The 21,885-nt window shown below is 52.8% G+C and overlaps 1 protein-coding gene across 3 annotated transcripts in view; it reads right to left on the reverse strand.

Moving 5' to 3' along the window:
* Positions 1-21,885, reverse strand: part of RBBP5 (RB binding protein 5, histone lysine methyltransferase complex subunit) — a 161,626-nt gene that overhangs the window by 98,570 nt on the left and 41,171 nt on the right. For all 3 annotated transcript variants that reach the window (XM_075335683.1, XM_075335681.1, XM_075335682.1), the window contains 3 exons: positions 18,599-18,761; positions 18,411-18,520; positions 18,196-18,315 (listed from right to left, as the gene is read on the reverse strand). In XM_075335683.1, the coding sequence (XP_075191798.1) occupies positions 18,196-18,315; positions 18,411-18,520; positions 18,599-18,761 (393 nt within the window). The remainder of the gene's footprint in view (positions 1-18,195; positions 18,316-18,410; positions 18,521-18,598; positions 18,762-21,885) is intronic.

The following is a 21,885-nucleotide window of genomic DNA, read 5'->3' on the forward strand; positions in this document are numbered from 1 at the left end:
GCGACAGCCGCCTGAAAGATGCGTCTGCCCAAGCCCGCGTCTGCCGAAGCATGAGCATGCATTGGGTAGTGCTTCGAAAAGTATGCAGACTAATCCGAGTGGCAGTCTGACAGACCTGCTGAGCTGTAGCCTGGTGCCTGAAAGCCCAAGAAGCACCAACAGCTCTGGTCAAGTGTGCCCTGATCCCCGGCGGGGAAAGCACTTGAGTACACTGGTAGGCATCGGAAATGGCCGACCCAAGCCAACGAACCAGGGTCGGCTTAGACGCCGAGAGACCGCTACGCTGACTAGTGGTCAGCACCAGAGAGAGGTGCACCGCCTAACAACAGTGGTGCGAGACACATAGATCCGGAGCGCCCGCACCAGATCCAGGATATGCAACGCTTTTTCAAAGCGATGAACAGGAGCCGGACAAAAGGAAGGCAGGGAAAATGCCCCGGTTAAGGTGGAAGCAGCAACCACCTTAGGGAGAAAGTCCGAAGTCGGACGGAGACCACCTTGTCTTGATGAAAAACCAAAAAAGGGGGTGACTCCGAAGAGAGTGCAGCCAAAGAAGGGAATTTTGTTACTTACCGTAAATTCCTTTTCTTCTAGCTCTTATTGGGAGACCCAGACGATTGGGTGTATAGCACTGCCTCCGGAGGCCACACAAAGCAATTACACTAAAAAGTGTAAGGCCCCTCCCCTTCTGGCTATACACCCCCAGTGGGATCACTGGCTCACCAGTTTTAGTGCAAAAGCAAGAAGGAGGAAAGCCAATAACTGGTTTAAACAAATTCTCTCCGAGTAACATCGGAGAACTGAAAACCGTTCAACATGAACAACATGTGTACCCGCAAACAAACCAACAATCCCGAAGGACAACAGGGCGGGTGCTGGGTCTCCCAATAAGAGCTAGAAGAAAAGGAATTTACGGTAAGTAACAAAATTCCCTTCTTCTTCGGCGCTCTATTGGGAGACCCAGACGATTGGGACGTCCAAAAGCTGTCCCTGGGTGGGTAAAGAAATACCTCATGTTAGAGCTGCAAGACAGCCCTCCCCTACGGGGAGGCAACTGCCGCCTGCAGGACTCTTCTACCTAGGCTGGCGTCCGCCGAAGCATAGGTATGCACCTGATAATGTTTGGTGAAAGTGTGCAGACTCGACCAGGTAGCTGCCTGGCACACCTGTTGAGCCGTAGCCTGGTGTCGTAATGCCCAGGATGCACCCATGGCTCTGGTAGAATGGGCCTTCAGCCCTGATGGAACCGGAAGCCCAGCAGAACGGTAGGCTTCAAGAATTGGTTCTTTGATCCATCGAGCCAGGGTGGCTTTAGAAGCCTGCGACCCTTTGCGCTTACCAGCGACAAGGACAAAGAGTGCATCCGAACGGCGCAAGGGCGCCGTGCGGGAAATGTAGATTCTGAGTGCTCTCACCAGATCTAACAAATGTAAATCCTTCTCATACCGATGAACTGCATGAGGACAAAACGAAGGCAAAGAGATATCCTGATTAAGATGAAAAGAGGATACCACCTTCGGGAGAAACTCCTGAATAGGACGCAGCACAACCTTGTCCTGGTGGAAGACCAGGAAGGGAGCCTTGGATGATAGTGCTGCCAGCTCAGACACTCTCCGAAGAGATGTGATCGCTACCAGAAAAGCCACTTTCTGTGATAGTCTAGAAAGTGAAACCTCCTTCAGAGGCTCGAAGGGCGGCTTCTGGAGGGCAACTAGTACCCTGTTCAGATCCCATGGATCTAACGGCCGCTTGTACGGGGGTACGATATGGCAAACCCCCTGTAGGAACGTGCGCACCTTAGGAAGGCGTGCCAAACGCCTCTGAAAAAAGACGGATAGCGCCGAGACCTGACCTTTAAGGGAGCCGAGCGACAAACCTTTTTCTAACCCAGATTGCAGGAAAGAAAGAAAGGTAGGCAATGCAAATGGCCAGGGAGACACTCCCTGAGCAGAGCACCAGGATAAAAATATCCTCCACGTTCTGTGGTAGATCTTAGCGGACGTGGGCTTCCTAGCCTGTCTCATGGTGGCAACGACCCCTTGGTACAATCCTGAAGACGTTAGGATCCAGGACTCAATGGCCACACAGTCAGGTTCAGGGCCGCAGAATTCCGATGGAAAAACGGCCCTTGGGACAGTAAGTCTGGTCGGTCTGGGAGTGCCCACGGTTGGCCGACCGTGAGCTGCCACAGATCCGGATACCACGCCCTCCTCGGCCAGTCTGGGGCGACAAGTATGACGCGGCTGCAATCGGATCTGATCTTGCGTAGCACTCTGGGCAGGAGTGCCAGAGGTGGAAACACATAAGGGAGCCGGAACTGCGACCAATCTTGCACTAAGGCGTCTGCCGCCAGCGCTCTTTGATCGCGAGACCGTGCCATGAAGGTTGGGACCTTGTTGTTGTGCCGTGACGCCATTAGGTCGACGTCCGGCACCCCCCAGCGGCGACAGATTTCCTGAAACACGTCTGGGTGAAGGGACCATTCCCCTGCGTCCATGCCCTGGCGACTGAGGAAGTCTGCTTCCCAGTTTTCTACGCCGGGGATGTGAACCGCGGATATGGTGGAGGCTGTGGCTTCCACCCACATCAGAATCCGCCGGACTTCCTGGAAGGCTTGCCGACTGCGTGTCCCCCCTTGGTGGTTGATGTATGCCACCGCTGTGGAGTTGTCCGACTGAATTCGGATCTGCCTTCCTTCCAGCCACTGCTGGAAGGCTAGTAGGGCAAGATACACTGCTCTGATTTCCAGAACATTGATCTGAAGGGTGGACTCCTGCTGAGACCACGTACCCTGAGCCCTGTGGTGGAGAAAGACTGCTCCCCACCCTGACAGACTCGCATCTGTCGTGACCACCGCCCAAGACGGTGGTAGGAAGGATCTTCCCTGTGATAATGAGGTGGGAAGAAGCCACCACTGCAGAGAGTCTTTGGCCGTCTGGGAAAGGGAGACCTTCCTGTCCAAGGATGTTGACTTCCCGTCCCATTGGCGGAGAATGTCCCATTGAAGTGGACGCAGATGAAACTGCGCAAACGGAACCGCCTCTATTGCCGCCACCATCTTCCCGAGGAAGTGCATGAGGCGTCTTAAGGAGTGCGGCTGACTTTGAAGGAGAGCCTGCACCCCAGTCTGTAGAGACCGCTGCTTGTCCAGCGGAAGCTTCACTATCGCTGAGAGAGTATGAAACTCCATGCCAAGATACGTTAGTGATTGGGTCGGTGACAGATTTGACTTTGGGAAGTTGATGATCCACCCGAACGCCTGGAGAGTCTCCAGTGCAACATTCAGGCTGAGTCGGCATGCCTCTTGAGAGGGTGCCTTGACCAGTAGATCGTCCAAGTAAGGGATCACAGAGTGTCCGTGAGAGTGCAAGACTGCTACCACTGCCGCCATGATCTTGGTGAACACCCGAGGGGCTGTCGCCAGACCAAATGGCAGAGCTACGAACTGAAGATGGTCGTCTCCTATCACGAAGCGTAGAAAGCATTGGTGCTCTGTAGCAATCGGCACGTGGAGATAAGCATCTTTGATGTCTATCGATGCTAGGAAATCTCCTTGAGACATAGAGGCAATGACTGAGCGGAGGGATTCCATCCGGAACCGCCTGGCGTTCACATGCTTGTTGAGCAGTTTTAGGTCCAGAACAGGACGGAAGGAGCCGTCCTTTTTTGGAACCACAAAGAGATTGGAGTAAAATCCTCGCCCCCGTTCGTGAGGGGGGACAGGGATCACGACTCCTTCTGCTCTTAGAGAGTCCACCGCCTGCAGCAGGGCATCTGCTCGGTTGGGGTGTGGGGAGGTTCTGAAGAACCGAAGTGGAGGCCGAGAACTGAACTCGATTCTGTACCCGCGAGACAAAATGTCTGTTACCCACCGGTCTTTGACCTGTGACAGCCAAATGTCGCAAAAGCGGGAGAGCCTGCCACCGACCGAGGATGCGGAGGGAGGAGGCCGAAAGTCATGAGGTAGCCGCTTTGGAAGCGGTTCCTCCATTTGCTTTCCTGGGGCGTGAGTGAGCCCGCCAGGAATCTGAGCTCCCTTGTTCTTTCTGAGTCCTTTTGGACGAGGAGAATTGGGCCTTGCCCGAGCCTCGAAAGGACCGAAACCTCGACTGCCACTTTTTCTGTTGAGGTTTACTTGCTCTGGGCTGTGGTAAGGAAGAGTCCTTACCCTTGGACTGTTTTATGATTTCAGCCAATGGCTCACCAAACAGTCTGTCTCTAGATAATGGCAAGCTGGTTAAGCATTTTTTGGAACCAGCATCTGCTTTCCAGTCCTTTAACCACAAGGCTCTGCGCAAAACCACAGAATTGGCGGACGCCATAGCGGTACGGCTCGTAGATTCTAGGACAGCATTGATAGCATAGGTCGCAAACGCAGACATTTGCGAAGTTAGGGACGCCACTTGCGGCACTGCTGGATGTATGAAAGCATCTACCTGTGCTAAACCAGCTGAAATAGCTTGGAGTGCCCACACGGCCGCGAATGCTGGAGCAAACGACGCGCCGATAGATTCATAGACAGATTTCAACCAAAGGTCCATCTGTCTGTCGTTGGCATCTTTAAGTGAAGCGCCATCCTCTACTGCGACTATGGATCTAGCCGCAAGCTTGGAAATTGGGGGATCCACCTTTGGACACTGGGTCCAGCGTTTGGCCACCTCAGAGGGAATAGGATAACGGGTATCCTTAGAACGTTTAGAGAAACGCTTGTCTGGATGAGCGTCGTGTTTCTGGATCGATTCTCTGAAATCAGAGTGGTCCAAAAAAGCACTTAATTTACGCTTGGGATATAGGAAATGGAACTTCTCCTGCTGTGCAGCTGCCTCCTCTGCAGAAGGGGCTGGGGGAGAAATATCCAACAGCCTATTAATTGCCGATATAAGGTCATTAACCATGGCGTCACCATCAGGGGCATCCAGATTGAGAGGGGCCTCAGGATTAGAATCCTGGTCACCGTCCTCAGTCTCATCACAGAGAGACTCTTGTCGCTGAGACCCTGAACAGTGTGAAGACGTGGAGGGTCTTTCCCAGCGAGCTCGCTTAGGCTGCCTGGGACTGTCATCTGAGTCAGAGACTTCAGCCTGTGATGCTTGAGACCCCCCTGAAGTACGGATTAGTTCCAACTGAGGGGGACCGGAGAGCATAGACACAGCAGTGTCCATGGCCTGAGCAACTGGCCTGGACTGCAAGGTCTCCAGGATTTTTGCCATAGTCACAGACATTTTATCAGCAAAAACTGCAAAGTCTGTCCCCGTCACCGGGGCAGGGTTCACAGGCGTCTCTGCCTGGGCTACCACCACATTAGGCTCTGGCTGACGAAGTGCCACTGGGACTGAACATTGCACACAATGAGGGTCGTTGGAGCCTGCTGGTAGATTAGCCCCACATGCAGTACAAACAGTGTACACAGCCTGTGCCTTGGCACCCTTGCGTTTTGCGGATGACATGTTGCTGCCTCCTCAGAGCAGTACAGGGTGTCCAGCCAAGAAGCGACCTTACAGTGCAAATATATATATATATGGTACCAAGAAAAAAGTACACTAATATAACACTGAGGCACAAGTGGGGCCAGCACTAAAGTGCAGCTTACCGCCCGCTTAGGAGCGGGTGTGTGGTCGCCGAAATCCCTTTAGTCTGGGTCTCCCAGAGCCTGCTGCCTTTCCCCAGCCAGACCGCATGTGTAATGGCTGCCGGCGTCCTTGTGGAGAGGGGGGGCGGGCCCTGGGCGTATACAGACGAAAAGCGGGAAGCCTGCTTCCCACTGTGCCTAGTGAGAGGGCTGGAGCATGTAAATAAAGCTCCAGCCCTCGGCGCTGTCTATTGAGCAGCGTCTCTCCCCTACCCTGATTGACAGGGTGGGGGCGGGAACGAAGCGGCGCTAGGCCGCAGAAGCCGGGGGCTAAAGTTAGAAGCGCCGCCGCCGTAAAAGCGCGGTCGGCGCAAAGTCCCCGGCGCACCACAAGTCGCAGCTGCGCCGCCGCTCCAGTAGCGGTCGGCGCAGTAGTTCCCAACATGTAACGTCACTCAGCAAAGCTGCAGTGACCTAACCCCAGCGCACAGCGCTACTGTCCCCGGCGCACTATAACGCTCAGCAAGCCTTGAGAGTGTCCGTGCCTGCCGGGGACACAGAGTACCTGAAAGTTGCAGGGCCTTGTCCCTGAACGGCACTCCCGCTCCAAATCCAGCAGGTTCTCTGGGTCTGTGGATGGAGCCCGGCCCCAGGGCTTGGGGGCCGGCAAGATCCCACTTCCACAGAGCCCTCCAGGGGATGTGGAAGGAAAACAGCATGTGGGCTCCAGCCTCTGTACCAGCAATAGGTACCTCAACCTTACAAGCACCACCGCGGGTGAGAAGGGAGCATGCTGGGGGCCCCATATGGGCCCTCTTTTCTTCCATCCGATATAGCCAGCAGCTACTGCTGACTACAAACAGTGGAGCTATGCGTGGATGTCTGACCTCCTTCGCACAAAGCAGAAAACTGGTGAGCCAGTGATCCCACTGGGGGTGTATAGCCAGAAGGGGAGGGGCCTTACACTTTTTAGTGTAATTGCTTTGTGTGGCCTCCGGAGGCAGTGCTATACACCCAATCGTCTGGGTCTCCCAATAGAGCGCCGAAGAAACAGAGACTCTCTTGAGGGAAATTATGGCCACTAGAAAGACCACTTTCTGTGAAAGACGAAACAAAGAAACCTCCCTAAGAGGCTCAAAGGGGGGTTTCCGGAAACCGTGAGGACCGGATTAAGGTCCCAGGGCTCCATAGGCCGCCGGAAAGGCGGAATGATGTGAGATGCGCCCTTGAAGGAGCGCACCGGAGCCAGCCGGACGATACGCCGCTGGCACACACTGACAGAGCCGAGACCTGTCCCTTAATGAGGGATAGTCCTAGCTGTAGACCGGACTGTAGAAGGGACAGGAGGGTCAGCAAGGCCAAAGGACACTACGGAGCTCGAGTCATAGTGGAGATGACTTCAGGAGGGATACCAGAAGTCGTCAAGATCCAGGACTCAAGAGCCACGCCGTCAATCTGAGAGTCCAGAATTCTGGCGGAAAAAACGGACCTTTTGAGAGAAGGTCTGGACGGTCCGGAAGATGCCATGGCAACACTACGGACAGATGGAGCCGGTGAGGGTACCAAGCTTGCCTGGGTCAGTCTGGCAGTATGAGAATGACCCGACGGCCCTCCTTACTGATCTTGCGCAGGACTCTGGGCAAGAGCTAGAGGGTGAAACACGTAAAAGAGACGAAGCTGGGACCAAACATGAACCAGTGCGTCTGCCGCAAAACCTGAGGATCGTGGACCACGGTTGGACAGCTGAGATAATCTGCCTCGCAGATTTCACGTCTGGGATGTGGGCTGCGGATATGGTGGACTAGGAGTCCTTCGTCCACTGAAGAATGCGTTGAGCCTCCAACATTGCCAGGCGGCTGAGTGTCCCGCCCTGGAAGTTGATGTAGGTAAACGCTGTCACGGTGACTGACTGGACTCAAATGTGCCTAGCCGCCAACAAATGGTGAAAGGCTTAGAGAGCTAGAAACACAGCTCTGATTTCCAGCACATTGATCCAGAGGGCTGATTCGGACAGAGTCCAAGCGCCCTGCGCTCCACGGTGGAGATATACTGCTCCCCAGTCGGATAGACTAGCATCCTGGTGAGGATCACCCGGGACGGGGTCAGGAAGGAGCGTCCCTGAGACAGGGTGGACGAAGCCACCACTGAAAAGAGCCCCTGGTCTGTGCGAAGCCACCACCCCGTGGAAGGAGGAAGTTCGCTTGTACAGCGGAAAATATCCAGCCTCAGAGGACGCAGGAGAAACAGGGCAAGGGAATCGCTTCCATTGACGCCACCATCTGCCTGATGGAACGACGTCGACCGCCAGCGGAGGGACTACTGTTTGACTAAGGGCAGCTTCACAAGTGCCGACAGAGTCTCGAATTGCGTCCCTGGGTACGTGAACCTCTGGTTCGAAGTCAGAGTGGACTTGGACAGAATGACAAGCCACCCGAATTGGTTAGAGTGGCGAGAGTGAGCGAGGCACTCTGCTAAGAGTCTGCACTGGATGAAGCCCCGACAAGAAGGCCGTCCAGGGCAAAAGATCACTGCCAATCCCTAGAGGTGCAGGACCCTAATCACAGCTGCCCCAACCTTGAGAATACTCGAAGGGCCGTGGCTAACCCCAAGGGAAGAGCCACGAATTGGACCACTCCGATTGCAAAACGTAGCCAACGCTGGTGTGAAACTGCGATTGGCACATGCAGATAGGCATCTCTGATGTCGATGGATGCTAGGGAATCTCCTTGGGTTATTGATTGATCCGGTGAAAAACACACGGAACAAGACCGAGACTCCATGTGAAAACGCCACACCTGAACATGCTTGAAAAGCTTGAGATCCAGGTCGGAAGGCACCGCCCTCTTCGGGGACTAGGAATAGATTTAAGCAAAAATCTCAGAACCGTTCCCAGTCGGGAACCGGCACAATTACTCCATTGGCCTGCAAGAATGCCACGGCCTGTGAGAAGGCGGCGGCCTTGGAGCAGGGGGGAGTTGACAGAAAAAATCTGTTTGGCGGGTGGATAGAATTCTATCCCGTAGCCATGGGAGATGTAATCCCGCACCCACTGAACGGAGACGTGTTAAAACCATACGTCGCCAAGTGGGAGAGCCTGCCACCGACCAAGGACATTGTTGGCGTGGCTAGATAGCCCGGAGGAAGCTGACTTAGTGGCAGCATCTCCCGCGGTTTCTGAAGACGCGGCTTCGAGCGCCATTTGGGTTTATGATCCTTGGCCGAGCTAGTGGACGAGGCCGAGGGCTTAGAGAAACGATCAGATGGAGGAACGAAAAGAACGAAACCTCAACTGATTCCTGCCCTGGACAGGTTTCCTGGTTTAGGTTTGTGGCATGGAAGAACACTTCCCGCCAAGAGCTTCCTTAATTTCATCCAGTTGTCTCCGAATAGACTGGTCCCTAAAAGGGAGCCCAGCCAGGAACTTCTATAGAAGCATCTGCCTTCCACTTCCGAAGCCACAGGAGCCTGCGGATAGCGAGGAAATTAGCCGAGGCCACCGCAGTGCGGTGAGAGTCTCCAGCATGGCAGACATGGCGTAGGATGAAAAGACTGAAGTCTGGGAGTTCAGGCAACCATTTCGGGCATAGAGTCCCTGTGAGGGAATGCATCTCCTCTAGAGAAGCAGAGAAGGCTACAAAAGCCCGCACTGCTGTAAAGCTGAGAACGAAGCTCCTGCCGCCCCCATACAGATTTGGCCAGAAGGACAACCTGGCGGACAGCAAAACCTTAAGTGAGGAGCCATCAGCCACTGATATAACGGTCCGGGCTGAGCCACCTTTGGTGAATGAGCCCACTCCTAGACCACCACTGGTGGAAAGGGAAAACAGTCATCAGAACCACGCTTCATGGGAAGCGTCTGTCAGAGCAGACTCTGGACTTGGTCACAGTGGCCTGAAAACTGGAGTGGTTAAGGAACACACTTTTTGTTCTCTTAGGCAAGGTGACTCCAGCGGATTGAGGTCCAGTATAAAATTAATGTACAGTGGGATCCTTATAGAGGTGCCGTCAGCCACTGATACAACTATCCGGGCTGAAAGTCTAGACACCGGAGGGACCACCCTTGGCGAATGAGCTCACTCCTTGACCACCTCAGGTGGGAGGGGGAAACAGTCATCAGAACCCCGCTTTGGGGTCTGACAGGACAGGCTGTGGGCCTGGACACAGTGGGCTGAAAACTGGAGTGGTTAAGGAACACACTCCTTGTTCTGTTTAAGGTATACTGATGCCTTTCTGCCAGCGGGGAATGCTCCCCTGATACAGGCGGATGGAGGTCCAGTACAAGTATAATGGACGCAATCCAATCATTAGCATCTGCGTCACCTTCGGACAGATCAATGGTACATAAAGTAGCGTCCGAGCCCCTGGTAGAGACATCCTCCTCGTCCAGTGAGTCAGCTCGTAATCAGAGCTGCAGGACGGGGAGGACAGGGGACCCTGCGTCTCCATGTTAGGAGGACGGGGTCTGAGACCAGAAGGAGAGTCCTCTGTGAGCTTTGCTGAGCGAGCTGTAGCAGCAGAAAGCGCCCTGAGAAGGGGGCTAATGCATGCTCAGCAGAGTCCGGGACAGCCGTCCCCTGGAAAGAGCGGATTCTACCCAAACCGGGGGTCAGCCACCTAAGCCGGCGCAGCTGGAGGGACCACTGCTGAGCCTCCAAGCTGAGGGACCACTGTGTTTATGTGCTCAGTACAGGCAGTACGAGTCTACATGCAGTGCATATTAAAAACAGCCTTGCAGCCTTGCTCTGATGTGAGACATGCTGCAGAGGTGGGGGCTCTGTCCAGAATGGCCCCCAGCAGAGTATATAAACAGTAAAATAAGCAGCTGCACAAACCGGAGGTTGTGGCTGCCAGGCTTCTGCCTCCGATCGATTTAACTTCTGTGCCCTCCAGTCCCTCAGCCCAGGCCCCCACTTGTCACAATGTGGAATCTCTGTGCCTATGCAGGCACAGAGAATGCTGAGAAAATGGCGACCGGAGCGAGGAGAGGGGGCGGGGCCTACTCTGAGAGCGGCAAACGAGGCAGACAGGGGAGGGAATCCTTCCTCAGTGAGGAGTGTCCGTTCCCTGTGCTGCACAGCCGCTGGGCGGAGCCACATTGTCCCTCTGCATGACTGACATGCAGAGGCAGTGGAAACCGAAACTAGGCCTCAGGCGAAGCCGGGGCCTAGATTTAAACATGCGGCCGGCGTGCAGGCACCATCGGCGCGGTTCTCCAGTGAAAACTGGAGAACCGGCCGGAAATGTTAACACAAACATAAAACACACTCTCCCCAAAAAATAAAGTATAAAGGACCCCTGGAAAGACCACTTTCTGTGGTAATAACGTCTCATGTACTTAGCTTGGAGACGCAGGTGCCAGGTCCCTGGGGGGTGATCGCTCCATCCGACAGGGTCCTGAAAAGGGCTGCGGATGGAGACCGGTCTCCTGCAAAGCAGTGAGAACCGAGATGGCTCCCACTTCAAGCCAGAGCCCCAGGGGATGGTGAAGGAGCGCGGCATGAGAAGGCTCCAGCCTTGGAAAATCAACCTTAACAGCACCGCCGACACAGTGGGGTGAGAAGGGACATGCCGGGAGTCCAGACTGGACCCGCTTTTCTTCCAAATCTTTGATCCAAAAAAAAAAAATCAAAAATCAAAAAATCAGAGAATGCATGTGTGTGTGATCCTCCTGAAACCCAAAGCATTGAACTGGCTAGGACTGGCTAGCAGGGGGTGTATATGCTAGGAGGGAGGAGCTACACGTTTGAGTGTAGTACTTTGTGTGTCCTCCGGAGGCAGAAGCAATACACCCATGGTCTGGGTCTCCCATAGGAACGATAAAGAAAGAAGGGAATTTTGTTACTTACCGTAAATTCCTTTTCTTCTAGCTCCAATTGGGAGACCCAGACGATTGGGTGTATAGCTACTGCCTCCGGAGGCCACACAAAGCATTACACTAAAAAGTGTAAGGCCCCTCCCCTTCTGGCTATACACCCCCCGTGGGATCACGGGCTGATCAGTTTTAGTGCAAAAGCAAGAAGGAGGAAAGCCAATAACTGGTTAAACAAATTCAATCCGAAGGAACATCGGAGAACTGAAACCATTCAACATGAACAACATGTGTACCCGAACAAACCAAAAATCCCGAAGGAAACAGGGGCGGGTGCTGGGTCTCCCAATTGGAGCTAGAAGAAAAGGAATTTACGGTAAGTAACAAAATTCCCTTCTTCTTCGGCGCTCCATTGGGAGACCCAGACGATTGGGACGTCCAAAAGCAGTCCCTGGGTGGGTAAATGAATACCTCAAGTTTGGACTGTAAAAACAGCCCTTCCCTACATGGAGGCAACCTCCGCCTGCAGGACTCATCTACTTAGGCTGGCATCCGCCTAAGCGTAGGCATGCACCTGAAAATGCTTGGTGAAGGTGTGCAGACTCGACCAGGTAGCCGCCTGGCACACCTGCTGAGCCGTAGCCTGGTGCCGTAATGCCCAGGACGCACCCACGGCTCTGGTAGAATGGGCCTTCAGCCCTGATGGAACCGGAAGCCCAGTAGAACGGTAGGCTTCAAGGATTGGTTCCTTGATCCATCGAGCCAGGGTGGATTTTGCAGCCTGCGACCCCTTGCGCTGACCAGTGACAAGGACAAAGAGTGCATCCGAGCGGCGCAGGGGCGCCGTGCGGGAATGTAGATTCTGGGTGCTCTACACCAGATCCAACAATGCAAAGCCATTACATATCGATGAAATGGATAAAAGGAAGGTAAGGAGATATCCTGATTGTGATAAAAAGGGGATACCACCTTAGGGAGAAACTCTGGGATCGGGCGCAGCACTACCTTATCTTGGTGAACACCAGGAAGGGAGCTTTGGATGACCGCGCTGCTAGTTCGGACACTCTCCGAAGAGACGTGACCGCTACCAGAAAGGCCACTTTCTGTGAAAGTCGAGAAAGTGAAACATCCCTCAGAGGCTCGAAGGGCGGCTCCTGGAGAGCAATTAATACCCTGTTCAGATCCCATGGGTCTAACGGCCTCTTGTACGGAGGGACAATGTGATAACCCCCCTGCAGGAACGTGCGTACCTGAGGAAGTCGTACTAGGCGCTTCTGAAAGAATACCGACAGCGCTCCGACTTGTCCTTTAAGGGAGCCGAGCGACAAACCTTTTCCCAATCCAGATGCAGGAAGGGAGGAAAAAGGAGACAATGCAAATGGCCAGGGAGACACTCCCTAAGCAGAGCACCAAGATAAGAATAACTTCCACGTCTTGTGGTAGATCTTGGCAGACGTCGGCTTCCTAGCCCGTCTCATGGTGGCAATGACGTCTTGAGATAATCCTGAAGACGCTAGGATCTCGGACTCGATGGCCACACAGTCAGGTTCAGGGCCGTAGAATTCAGTGGAAAAAACGGCCCTTGGGACAGTAAGTCTGGCCGGTCTGAGAGTGCCCACGGTTGGCCGACCGTGAGATGCCACAGATCCGGGAACCACGACCTCCTCGGCCAGTCTGGGACGACGAGGATGGCGCGGCGGCAATCGGAGCTGAGCTTGCGTAGCACTCTGGGCAACAGTGCCAGAGGTGGAAACACATAGGGTAGCTGGAACTGCGACCAATCCTGAACTAGGGCGCCTGCCGCCAGAGCTCTTTGCTCGTGAGACCGCGCCATGAAAATCGGGACCTTGTTGTTGTGCCGAGACGCCATTAGGTCGACGTCCGGCATCCCCCAGCGGCTACAGATTTCCTGACACCATTCTGGGTGCAGAGGCCATTCCCCTGCGTCCATGCCCTGGCGACTGAGGAAGTCTGCTTCCCAATTTTCTACGCCCGGGATGTGAACTGCGGATATGGTGGATGCTCTGTCTCCCACCCACATCAGAATCCGCCGGATTGCCTGGTAGGCTTGGCGATGCGTGTTCCGCCTTGGTGGGTGATGTATGCCACCGCTGTGGAATTGTCCGACTGAATTCGGATCTGTTTTCCTTCCAGCCCCTGCTGGAAGGCTTGCAGGGCAAGATACACTGCCCAGATTTCCAGAACATTGATCTGAAGGATGGACTCCTCTGAAGAGAGTCCTTGACCGTCTGAGAAGGGAGACGTTCCTGTCTAGGGACGTCGACTCCCCAACCCATTGGCAAAGCATGTCCCATTGAAGTGGACGCAGATGAAACTGCGCGAAAGTGACTGCCTCTGCATGAGGCGTCTTAAGGGGTGTGACTGGCCTTGAAGGAGAGACTGCACCCCCGTCTGTAGTGAACGCTGCTTGTCCAGCGGAAGCTTCACTATCGCTGAGGGAGTGTGAAATTCCATGCCCAGATATGTCAGCGATTGGGTCGGTGCCCGATTTAACCTTGAAAAGTTGATGATCCACCCGAAACTCTGGAGAGTCTCCAGCGCCACGTTCAGGCTGTGTTGGCATGCCTCTTGAGAGGGTGCCTTGACAAGTGGATCGTCCCAGTAAGGATCACAGAGTGACCCTGAGAGTGCAGGACTGCTCCCACTGCTGCCCTGAACTTGGTGAAAACCCGTAGGGCTGTCGCCAGACCGAAGGGCAGGGCTACGAACTGAAGATGCTCGTCTTCAATAACGAAACGTAGCAAACGCTGGTGCTCTGGAGCAATCGGCACGTGGAGATAAGCATCCTGATGTCTATTGATGCTAGGAAATCTCCTTGAGACATTGAGGCAATGACGGAGCGGAGGGTTACATCCGGAACCGCCTGGCCTTCACGTGCTTGGTGAGCAGTTTTAGGTCCAGAACGGAACGGAAAGAGCCACCCTTTTTTGGCACCCCAATCAGATTGGAGGAAAAAACCGTGTCTTGTTCCTGAAGAGGAACAGGGATTACCACTCCTTCTGCCTGCAGAAGAGCATCGGCTCGGTGGGGGGGGGGGAAAGTTCTGAAGAATCGAGCCGGAGGACGAGAACAGAGCTCTATCCTGTACACGTGAGACACAATGTCTCTCACCCACCGGTCTGTGACCTGTGGCAGCTAAATGTCGCCAAGCGGGAGAGTCTGCCACCAACCGCGGATGCGGAGAGAGAGAGCTGAAAGTCATGAGGAGACCGCCTTGGTAGCGGTTCCTCCGGCTGCCTTCCTTGGGCGTGATTGAGCCCGGCCGGAATCTGAGCCCCTCTGAGCCTTTTGAGCCCTTTTGGACGAGGACAATTGGGACCTGCCCGAGCCTGGGAAGGACCGAAACCTCGACTGTCCCTCCAGGACAGCATTACTAGGGTAAGTCGCAATGCAGACATTGCGAGGTTAAGGACACCACCTGCGGCACAGATGTACATGTGCTCAAGACCAGCTGCGCAAGACCAGCTGAAATAGCTTAGAGTGCCCATACGGCTGCGAATGCCGGAGCAACCGACACGCTGATAGCTTCACAGACAGATTTCAACCAGAGGTCCATCTGTCTGTCAATGGCATCTTTAAGTGAAGTCCCATCTCCACTGCAACTATGGATCTAGCCGCAAGCCTGGAGATTGGGGGATCCACCTTTGGACCCTGGGTCCAGCGCTTTACCACGTCAGGGGGAAGGGATAACGTGTATCCTTAATACGTTTGGAGAAAACGCTTATCTGGTAAGCGTGGTGTTTCTGAACTGCTTCTCTGAAGTCAGCGTGGCCAGAAAAGTACTCAATATACGCATGAGATACTGAAAAGGGATTTCTCCTGCTGTGAAGCTGACTCCTCCACTGGGGGAGCTGAGGGAGAAATATCCAACATTCCATTGATGGACGCTATAAGATCATTCACTATGGCGTCACCATCCGGTGTATCCGGATTGAGAGCGGTGTCAGGACCAAAGCCCTGATCAGCTACGTCTGCCTCATCATACAGAGAGTCCTCCTGCTGGGACCCTGACCAGTGATGAAGCCGAGTGCCGCACCCAGCGAGCTAGCTTAGGCTGTCTGGGACTGTCGTCCGTGTCAGAGCCTTCACCCTGGAATGCCTGGGACCCCCCCGGAGCACTGATTATGTTCCAAATGAGGGTGGCCAGGGAGCATTAATCAAGATTGCCCATGGCCTGTCTGGACTGCAAAGTCTCTATCCCATGACAATCTATCAGCCGAAACTGCAACTCCGTCCCTGTCCCTGGACAGGGTTCACAGGTGGTTCCTTTGGCCACCTCTAGTAGAGACCCCGGCTGACCAAGTGCTACAGGGGAGCATTGCACACAATGGGGGTCAGTGGAACCTGCCGGTGGAACAGTATCACATGCAGTAAAAGCAGCATAGAAAGCCTGTGTTGCTTTTTTGCTGCTGTATTCTAGCCATCTATGCAATGTATAGCATACAAGCATAAACACTTCAGCACATGCAATACAAGCAGCATAGAAAGCCTGTGCCTTGGCACCCTTGCTTTTTTGCTGCTGTTGTCCAGCCATCTAGGAGAATATAGCCAAGAGTAGCGACCGTACAGTGCAATGTATAGCATACAAGCATAAGTACAAATGAACACTTCAGCACATGCAATACGAGCAGCCTATAAAGCCTGTGCCTTGGCACCCATGCTTTTTTGCTGCTGTTGTCCAGCCCTCTAGGAGAATATAGCCAAGAGTAGCGACCGTACAGTGCAATGTATAGCATACAAGCATAAGTACAAATGAACACTTCAGCACATGCAATACAAGCAGCATAGAAAACCTGTGCCTTAGCACCCTTGCTTTTTTGCTGCTGTTATCTCGCCATCTAGGAGGGCATATAGCCAAAAATAGCGACCTACAGTGCAGTGTATAGCATACAAGCATAAAATACAAATGGACACTTCGGTATTTAGTGGGGTCAGCACTTCAGGTGCTGCTTACCGCCCGCCTATAACGCGGGTGTGTGGTCGCCAGAGCCCTGTGACTGGTTGCCCAGAGCATGTCTCCGTTCCCCAGCTCGGACTGCGTGCAGGAATGGCTGCCGGCGTCCTGTGAAGAGGGGCGGGCCGTGGGCGTGCCCCAGACAAGAGCGGGAAACTGGCGTCCCACTGTGTCCAGTGAAGGGGGCTGGAGAATGCAAAGCAGACTCCAGCCCTCGGCGCTGACTGTCTGTACAGCGTCCCGCCTCTCCCCTGACTGGCAGGGCTGGAGGCGGGAACGAAACGAAAACTAGGCCGCAAAGCCGGGGACTCGAGTAATAAGCGCGGCCGTCCATGTGCACGGCCAGCGCGGAAGTCCCCGGCGCACCACAAGTCCCAGCCGCGCCACAATGTAAAAAACACCCAGCAGCGGCCGGCGCGGCAGTTCCCAATACATAAAGTCACTCAGCAAAGCTGTAGTGAATAATAGCACGAGCGCTCCGCGCTGTTGCCCCCGGCGCACTAACACTCCCAGCAATGCTGGTGTGTGTGTGCGCGCTTGCCCGGGGACACAGAGTACCTTAATGTAGCAGGGCCTGTCCCTGACGATACTCAGCTCCATATCCAGCAGGTTCTCTGGGTCTGTGGATGGAGCCCGGTCTCAGTGCCTGGAGACCTGTAAGATCCCACTTCGCCCAGAGCCCTGAGGGGGGATGGGGAAGGAAAACAGCATGTGGGCTCCAGCCTCCGTACCCGCAATGGGTACCTCAACCTTAACAAACACCCGACAAAAGTGGGGTGAGAAGGGAGCATGCTGGGGGCCCCATATGGGCCCACTTTTCTTCCAACCGACATAGTCAGCAGCTGCTGCTGACTAAAAACAGTGGAGCTATGCGTGGATGTCTGACCTCCTTCGCACAAAGCTTGAAAACTGATCAGCCCGTGATCCCACGGGGGGTGTATAGCCAGAAGGGGAGGGGCCTTACACTTTTTAGTGTAATGCTTTGTGTGGCCTCCGGAGGCAGTAGCTATACACCCAATCGTCTGGGTCTCCCAATGGAGCGCCGAAGAAAACAGCTTTTATTATACTCCTCCTCAGGGCAGTCTGGTCTCATGGATATCGCTGGTGTTGGTCCGGCGCCTCCTATCTTCCTTCCATTGGCGTCCTCCTTCCCAGCTCTACATGGATGACGCGTTCTATGTCATCAACACAGAGGCCCCCCCATTGTGCTCCTGCACACACACACTTCTCTCTGCATTGGTGAGGGCAGAGCAAAGAACAGTAATGTGCAGGCGGGGGTTAAGGTCAAAGACCATCCACGCCTGAACACTGCAATACTTTGATCGGCCCTCAGCAAGGTAGAGAGTAGCGCATGTGCAGGAGCGCAACGGGGGCCTCTGTGTTGATGCATCAACCACATGGAGCTGGGGAAGAGGACAACAACTGCAAGGGTAGCGGAGGCGCCAGACCAAGACCAGCGTAGCCCATTGGACCCAATCACCCCGCAGGTGAGTATAATAAAAGGTCTTTTTTACATTATACAGAATGTCCTGGGCTCCTATATACAGTATGCTAGAATACTGATGGTGGCCACAGGTTATAAATGAAAATCCTAGGAACAAGTTCCCTTTAAGTGATACAATATGCTTATAAAATAATAAATAATAATAATATCATCGAGCAGAAATTAATTTCAGCCTATTGGTTCGGCCCTTCACACCAGCCAGTCTCCTATGTGGCCCCTTGGGGAAATTAATTGACCACTCTTGCTCTAGAACCCCAATATTGAAGAGAATGTGGCTGAGAAATATATCAAAAGTTAGGGATTTCAGCCCTGTTTAAGCCTTTGTTTCTGATAAATACCTGTTTACTAAATCTTGCAGTTTCTGCATGGGCTCTGGCTCGCCGTCCCTGCCGCATGTCAATATTTCCCGTCCATCATACACTCTGATGATTCTATCAGCCGTGTTTATCAAAAAACAGCTAAAAAAGGAAAAACAAAAAAAACAAAAAACGCTAAATTTAATGTCATCCACAATGACAGCTGATGATGTAGTGGCTCAGGCAGTTCCACTCACCTGCCTTTACGAGCAAATTCTATGGATTTGATTGCAGTTGTATTACTGGTCCCAGTTGTTACCCGGAAAGATGCTACCAACGCCTGAGTGATTGTTTTCAACACCAAGATCTGAGAAGAGTAAGGTAAGAGTAAACAAGGTCTGCGCGGCTCCTTTTAATCTCTTATAAAATATATTTGAGCTCTTACTTTTCCCTTGGCATTTCCTGTATAGATATAGTCCCCTCGCCGATCAAAAGATGCAACTACATTAAGGTCGGAATCATCATCCACTGGTAACACTACGTGACTAGAGTCTGAAAGTGTCAACATGACTGGTGCAGACTTCATGGGGCACACCAGGACTTTGTCTCTGTAGAGAAACAAACACGTTACTAAACAGAGTGATGACATTTCTAAAATCCATAGTACACTCATCTAGTATTTGGAAGGATCATTTATGATGTGGCAGAACATAACCATAAAGAGTGCTCATTAACTGTGTGGAGAGGGCTCAGAAGTGGAAATTTTTTCCACATGAGGTAGGTGCCGGCTATGTTATACAGCCGACATCGGTCTCTAATCGCAGTGGTCGGAGCTAAGCGACAATCTCTGCTAACAACTATTTCAATTCTGCTGTCAAACTCTGATAAGAGTTTTAACAGCATAGTTGCAGATTCTCGAGCACATCGGATTCCATCGCGCACCCCCTCACCCCCACCTGCAGTGCACTGACGAGTTATCATGGCTGTTGGGGACCAGAAGAGCTTCCCTATCACAGACTGATACAATCCTTACAGCTACAGAAGAGAAGTAACTACACCACTGCAGCAGGAGACTTCATGGTGATTGAGAGGAGAGGTGAGAATATTTTTTATTGTGTGTAAACAACGGCATAATAGGGGATAAGAAGGAGACCGGTAGAAGGGCATTACTAAACAATGGGCACATTACTGCAGGAGACATTACTAAACAATGGGGATTTTACTGCAGGAAACATTACTAAACAAGAGGGATATTACTGCAGGGGACATTACTAAACAATGGGGACAATACTGCAGGAGACATTACTAAACGATGGGGATATTACTAGAGGACACATTACTAAACAATGGGCACATTACTTTAGGGGACATTACTAAATAATGAGCACATTACTCGGGTCGGCTTACACTCGAATATATATGGTATACCCCAAACTCTATATTTTAACTAGAAAAGTTGGGGGTCATCTTATACGCCCAGTCATCTTATACGCCGGAAAAAACGGATTTTTGTGTACTCACCGTAAAATCGTTTTCTCTTAGCCATCATTGGGGGACACAGGACCATGGGTGTTATGCTGCCAAACCATAGGAGGGCACTAAGTAGATGGAAAAGCATAGCTCCTCCTCTGCAGTATACACCCCCTGGCCGGGCCAGGCAAGCTCAGTTTTAGTACACAAGCAGTAGGAGAAAAAGCCAGTAAAAACTTACCTCAACAGAGGAACATGAGAAAAAAAGAGTCATAACCAAATAAGGTACTGAGAGAACCAAGGCCAAACAGGGCAACAGGGTGGGTGCTGTGTCCCCCAATGATGGCTAAGAGAAAACAATTTTACTGTGAGTACACAAAAATCCGTTTATCTCTGACACCTCATTGGGGGGCACGGGACCATGGGACGTCCTAAAGCAGTCCATGGGTGGGAAAAATAAAAACAAGACAACACAACCCAAGGACTAGGAACCAGTCCCAGACAGCCTGGAGCACCTACTGAGAGAAGGTGCTCTACTGCCGTTTGCAGAATTGTCCTACCCAGATTTGCCTCAGGTGAAACCTGGGTATGGACTCTGTAATGCTTTGAAAACGTATGTAGGCTAGACCAGGTCGCAGCCTTACACACCTGTTCCACTGAAGCCTGATGCCGAATGGCCCACGAAGCGCCAACTGCTTGCGTGGAATGAGCCCGTAGCCCACTAGGAATGGGGTTGAGTTGCAAGCGGTAGACTTCCTGGATCACAGAGCGAATCCAGTGAGCCGGAGTCGCCTTTGAAGTTGCCTGTCCCTTCTTAGGCCCCTCAGGAATGACGAACAAAGAGTCCGTGTTCCTAAAGGGGGCTGTCCTGGATATGTAATATCTGAGAGCTCTGACGCGGTCTAACGAATGCAGAGACATTTCCACCCTATGAACTGGGTGTGGACAAAAGGAAGGCAGAACAATGTCCTCGTTCAAATGATACGGGGTAGGAACCTTTGGAAGAAAATCCAAAGGGGGCGCAGAACCACCTTGTCCTGGTAAAAAAAATCAGAAAAGGCTCGCGGCAAGAGAGTGCTGCTAGCTCCGAAAGCCGTCTGATGGACGTAATTGCCACCAGGAACGTTACCTTCCAGGACAGAAAAGTAAGGGAGGATTCCTTGAGAGGTTCAAAAGGGGACCTCTGGAGACCGTCCAGAACGAGATTGAGGTCCCATGGTTCCAGCGGCCGTTTGTATGGGGGAACTAGATGGGAAACGCCCTGGGAGTCTTTTACCTGCGTAGTTTTTTTTGAGCCAGGTGGCATTGGTAGAAGATTGAGAGCGAAGAGACGTGCCCTTTAAGGGAACTGAGAGCCAATCTGCAGAAAATCGAGAATTCTGGCTAGAGGCAGAGGCTGGACGTTAGTTTCCCTGCACCATGAAAGGAAGATTTTCCACGTACGGTGGTAAATGCGGGATGAAGCAGGCTTTCAGGCGCTGATCATGGTGGAGATAACAGCGGGGGAGAATTCTGCTCTTGTTAATACCCAGGTCTCAATGGCCATGCCGTCAGCTTCAGGGCTCTGGAGTTCTGATGGGAAGAAGGGAATTTTGTTACTTACCGTAAATTCCTTTTCTTCTAGCTCCTATTGGGAGACCCAGACGATTGGGTGTATAGTACTGCCTCCGGAGGCCACACAAAGCATTACACTAAAAAGTGTAAGGCCCCTCCCCTTCTGGCTATACACCCCCAGTGGGATCACTGGCTCACCAGTTTTAGTGCAAAAGCAAGAAGGAGGAAAGCCAATAACTGGTTTAAACAAATTCACTCCGAAGTAACATCGGAGAACTGAAAACCATTCAACATGAACAACATGTGTACCCGAAAAACAACCAAAAATCCCGAAGGACAACAGGGCGGGTGCTGGGTCTCCCAATAGGAGCTAGAAGAAAAGGAATTTACGGTAAGTAACAAAATTCCCTTCTTCTTCGGCGCTCCATTGGGAGACCCAGACGATTGGGACGTCCAAAAGCTGTCCCTGGGTGGGTAAAGAAATACCTCATGTTAGAGCTGCAAAGACAGCCCTCCCCTACGGGGAGGCAACTGCCGCCTGCAGGACTCTTCTACCTAGGCTGGCGTCCGCCGAAGCATAGGTATGCACCTGATAATGTTTGGTGAAAGTGTGCAGACTCGACCAGGTAGCTGCCTGGCACACCTGTTGAGCCGTAGCCTGGTGTCGTAATGCCCAGGACGCACCCACGGCTCTGGTAGAATGGGCCT

The sequence above is a fragment of the Anomaloglossus baeobatrachus genome, chromosome 2 (assembly GCF_048569485.1).
Source record: "Anomaloglossus baeobatrachus isolate aAnoBae1 chromosome 2, aAnoBae1.hap1, whole genome shotgun sequence".
NCBI classification, from domain to species: domain Eukaryota; kingdom Metazoa; phylum Chordata; class Amphibia; order Anura; family Aromobatidae; genus Anomaloglossus; species Anomaloglossus baeobatrachus.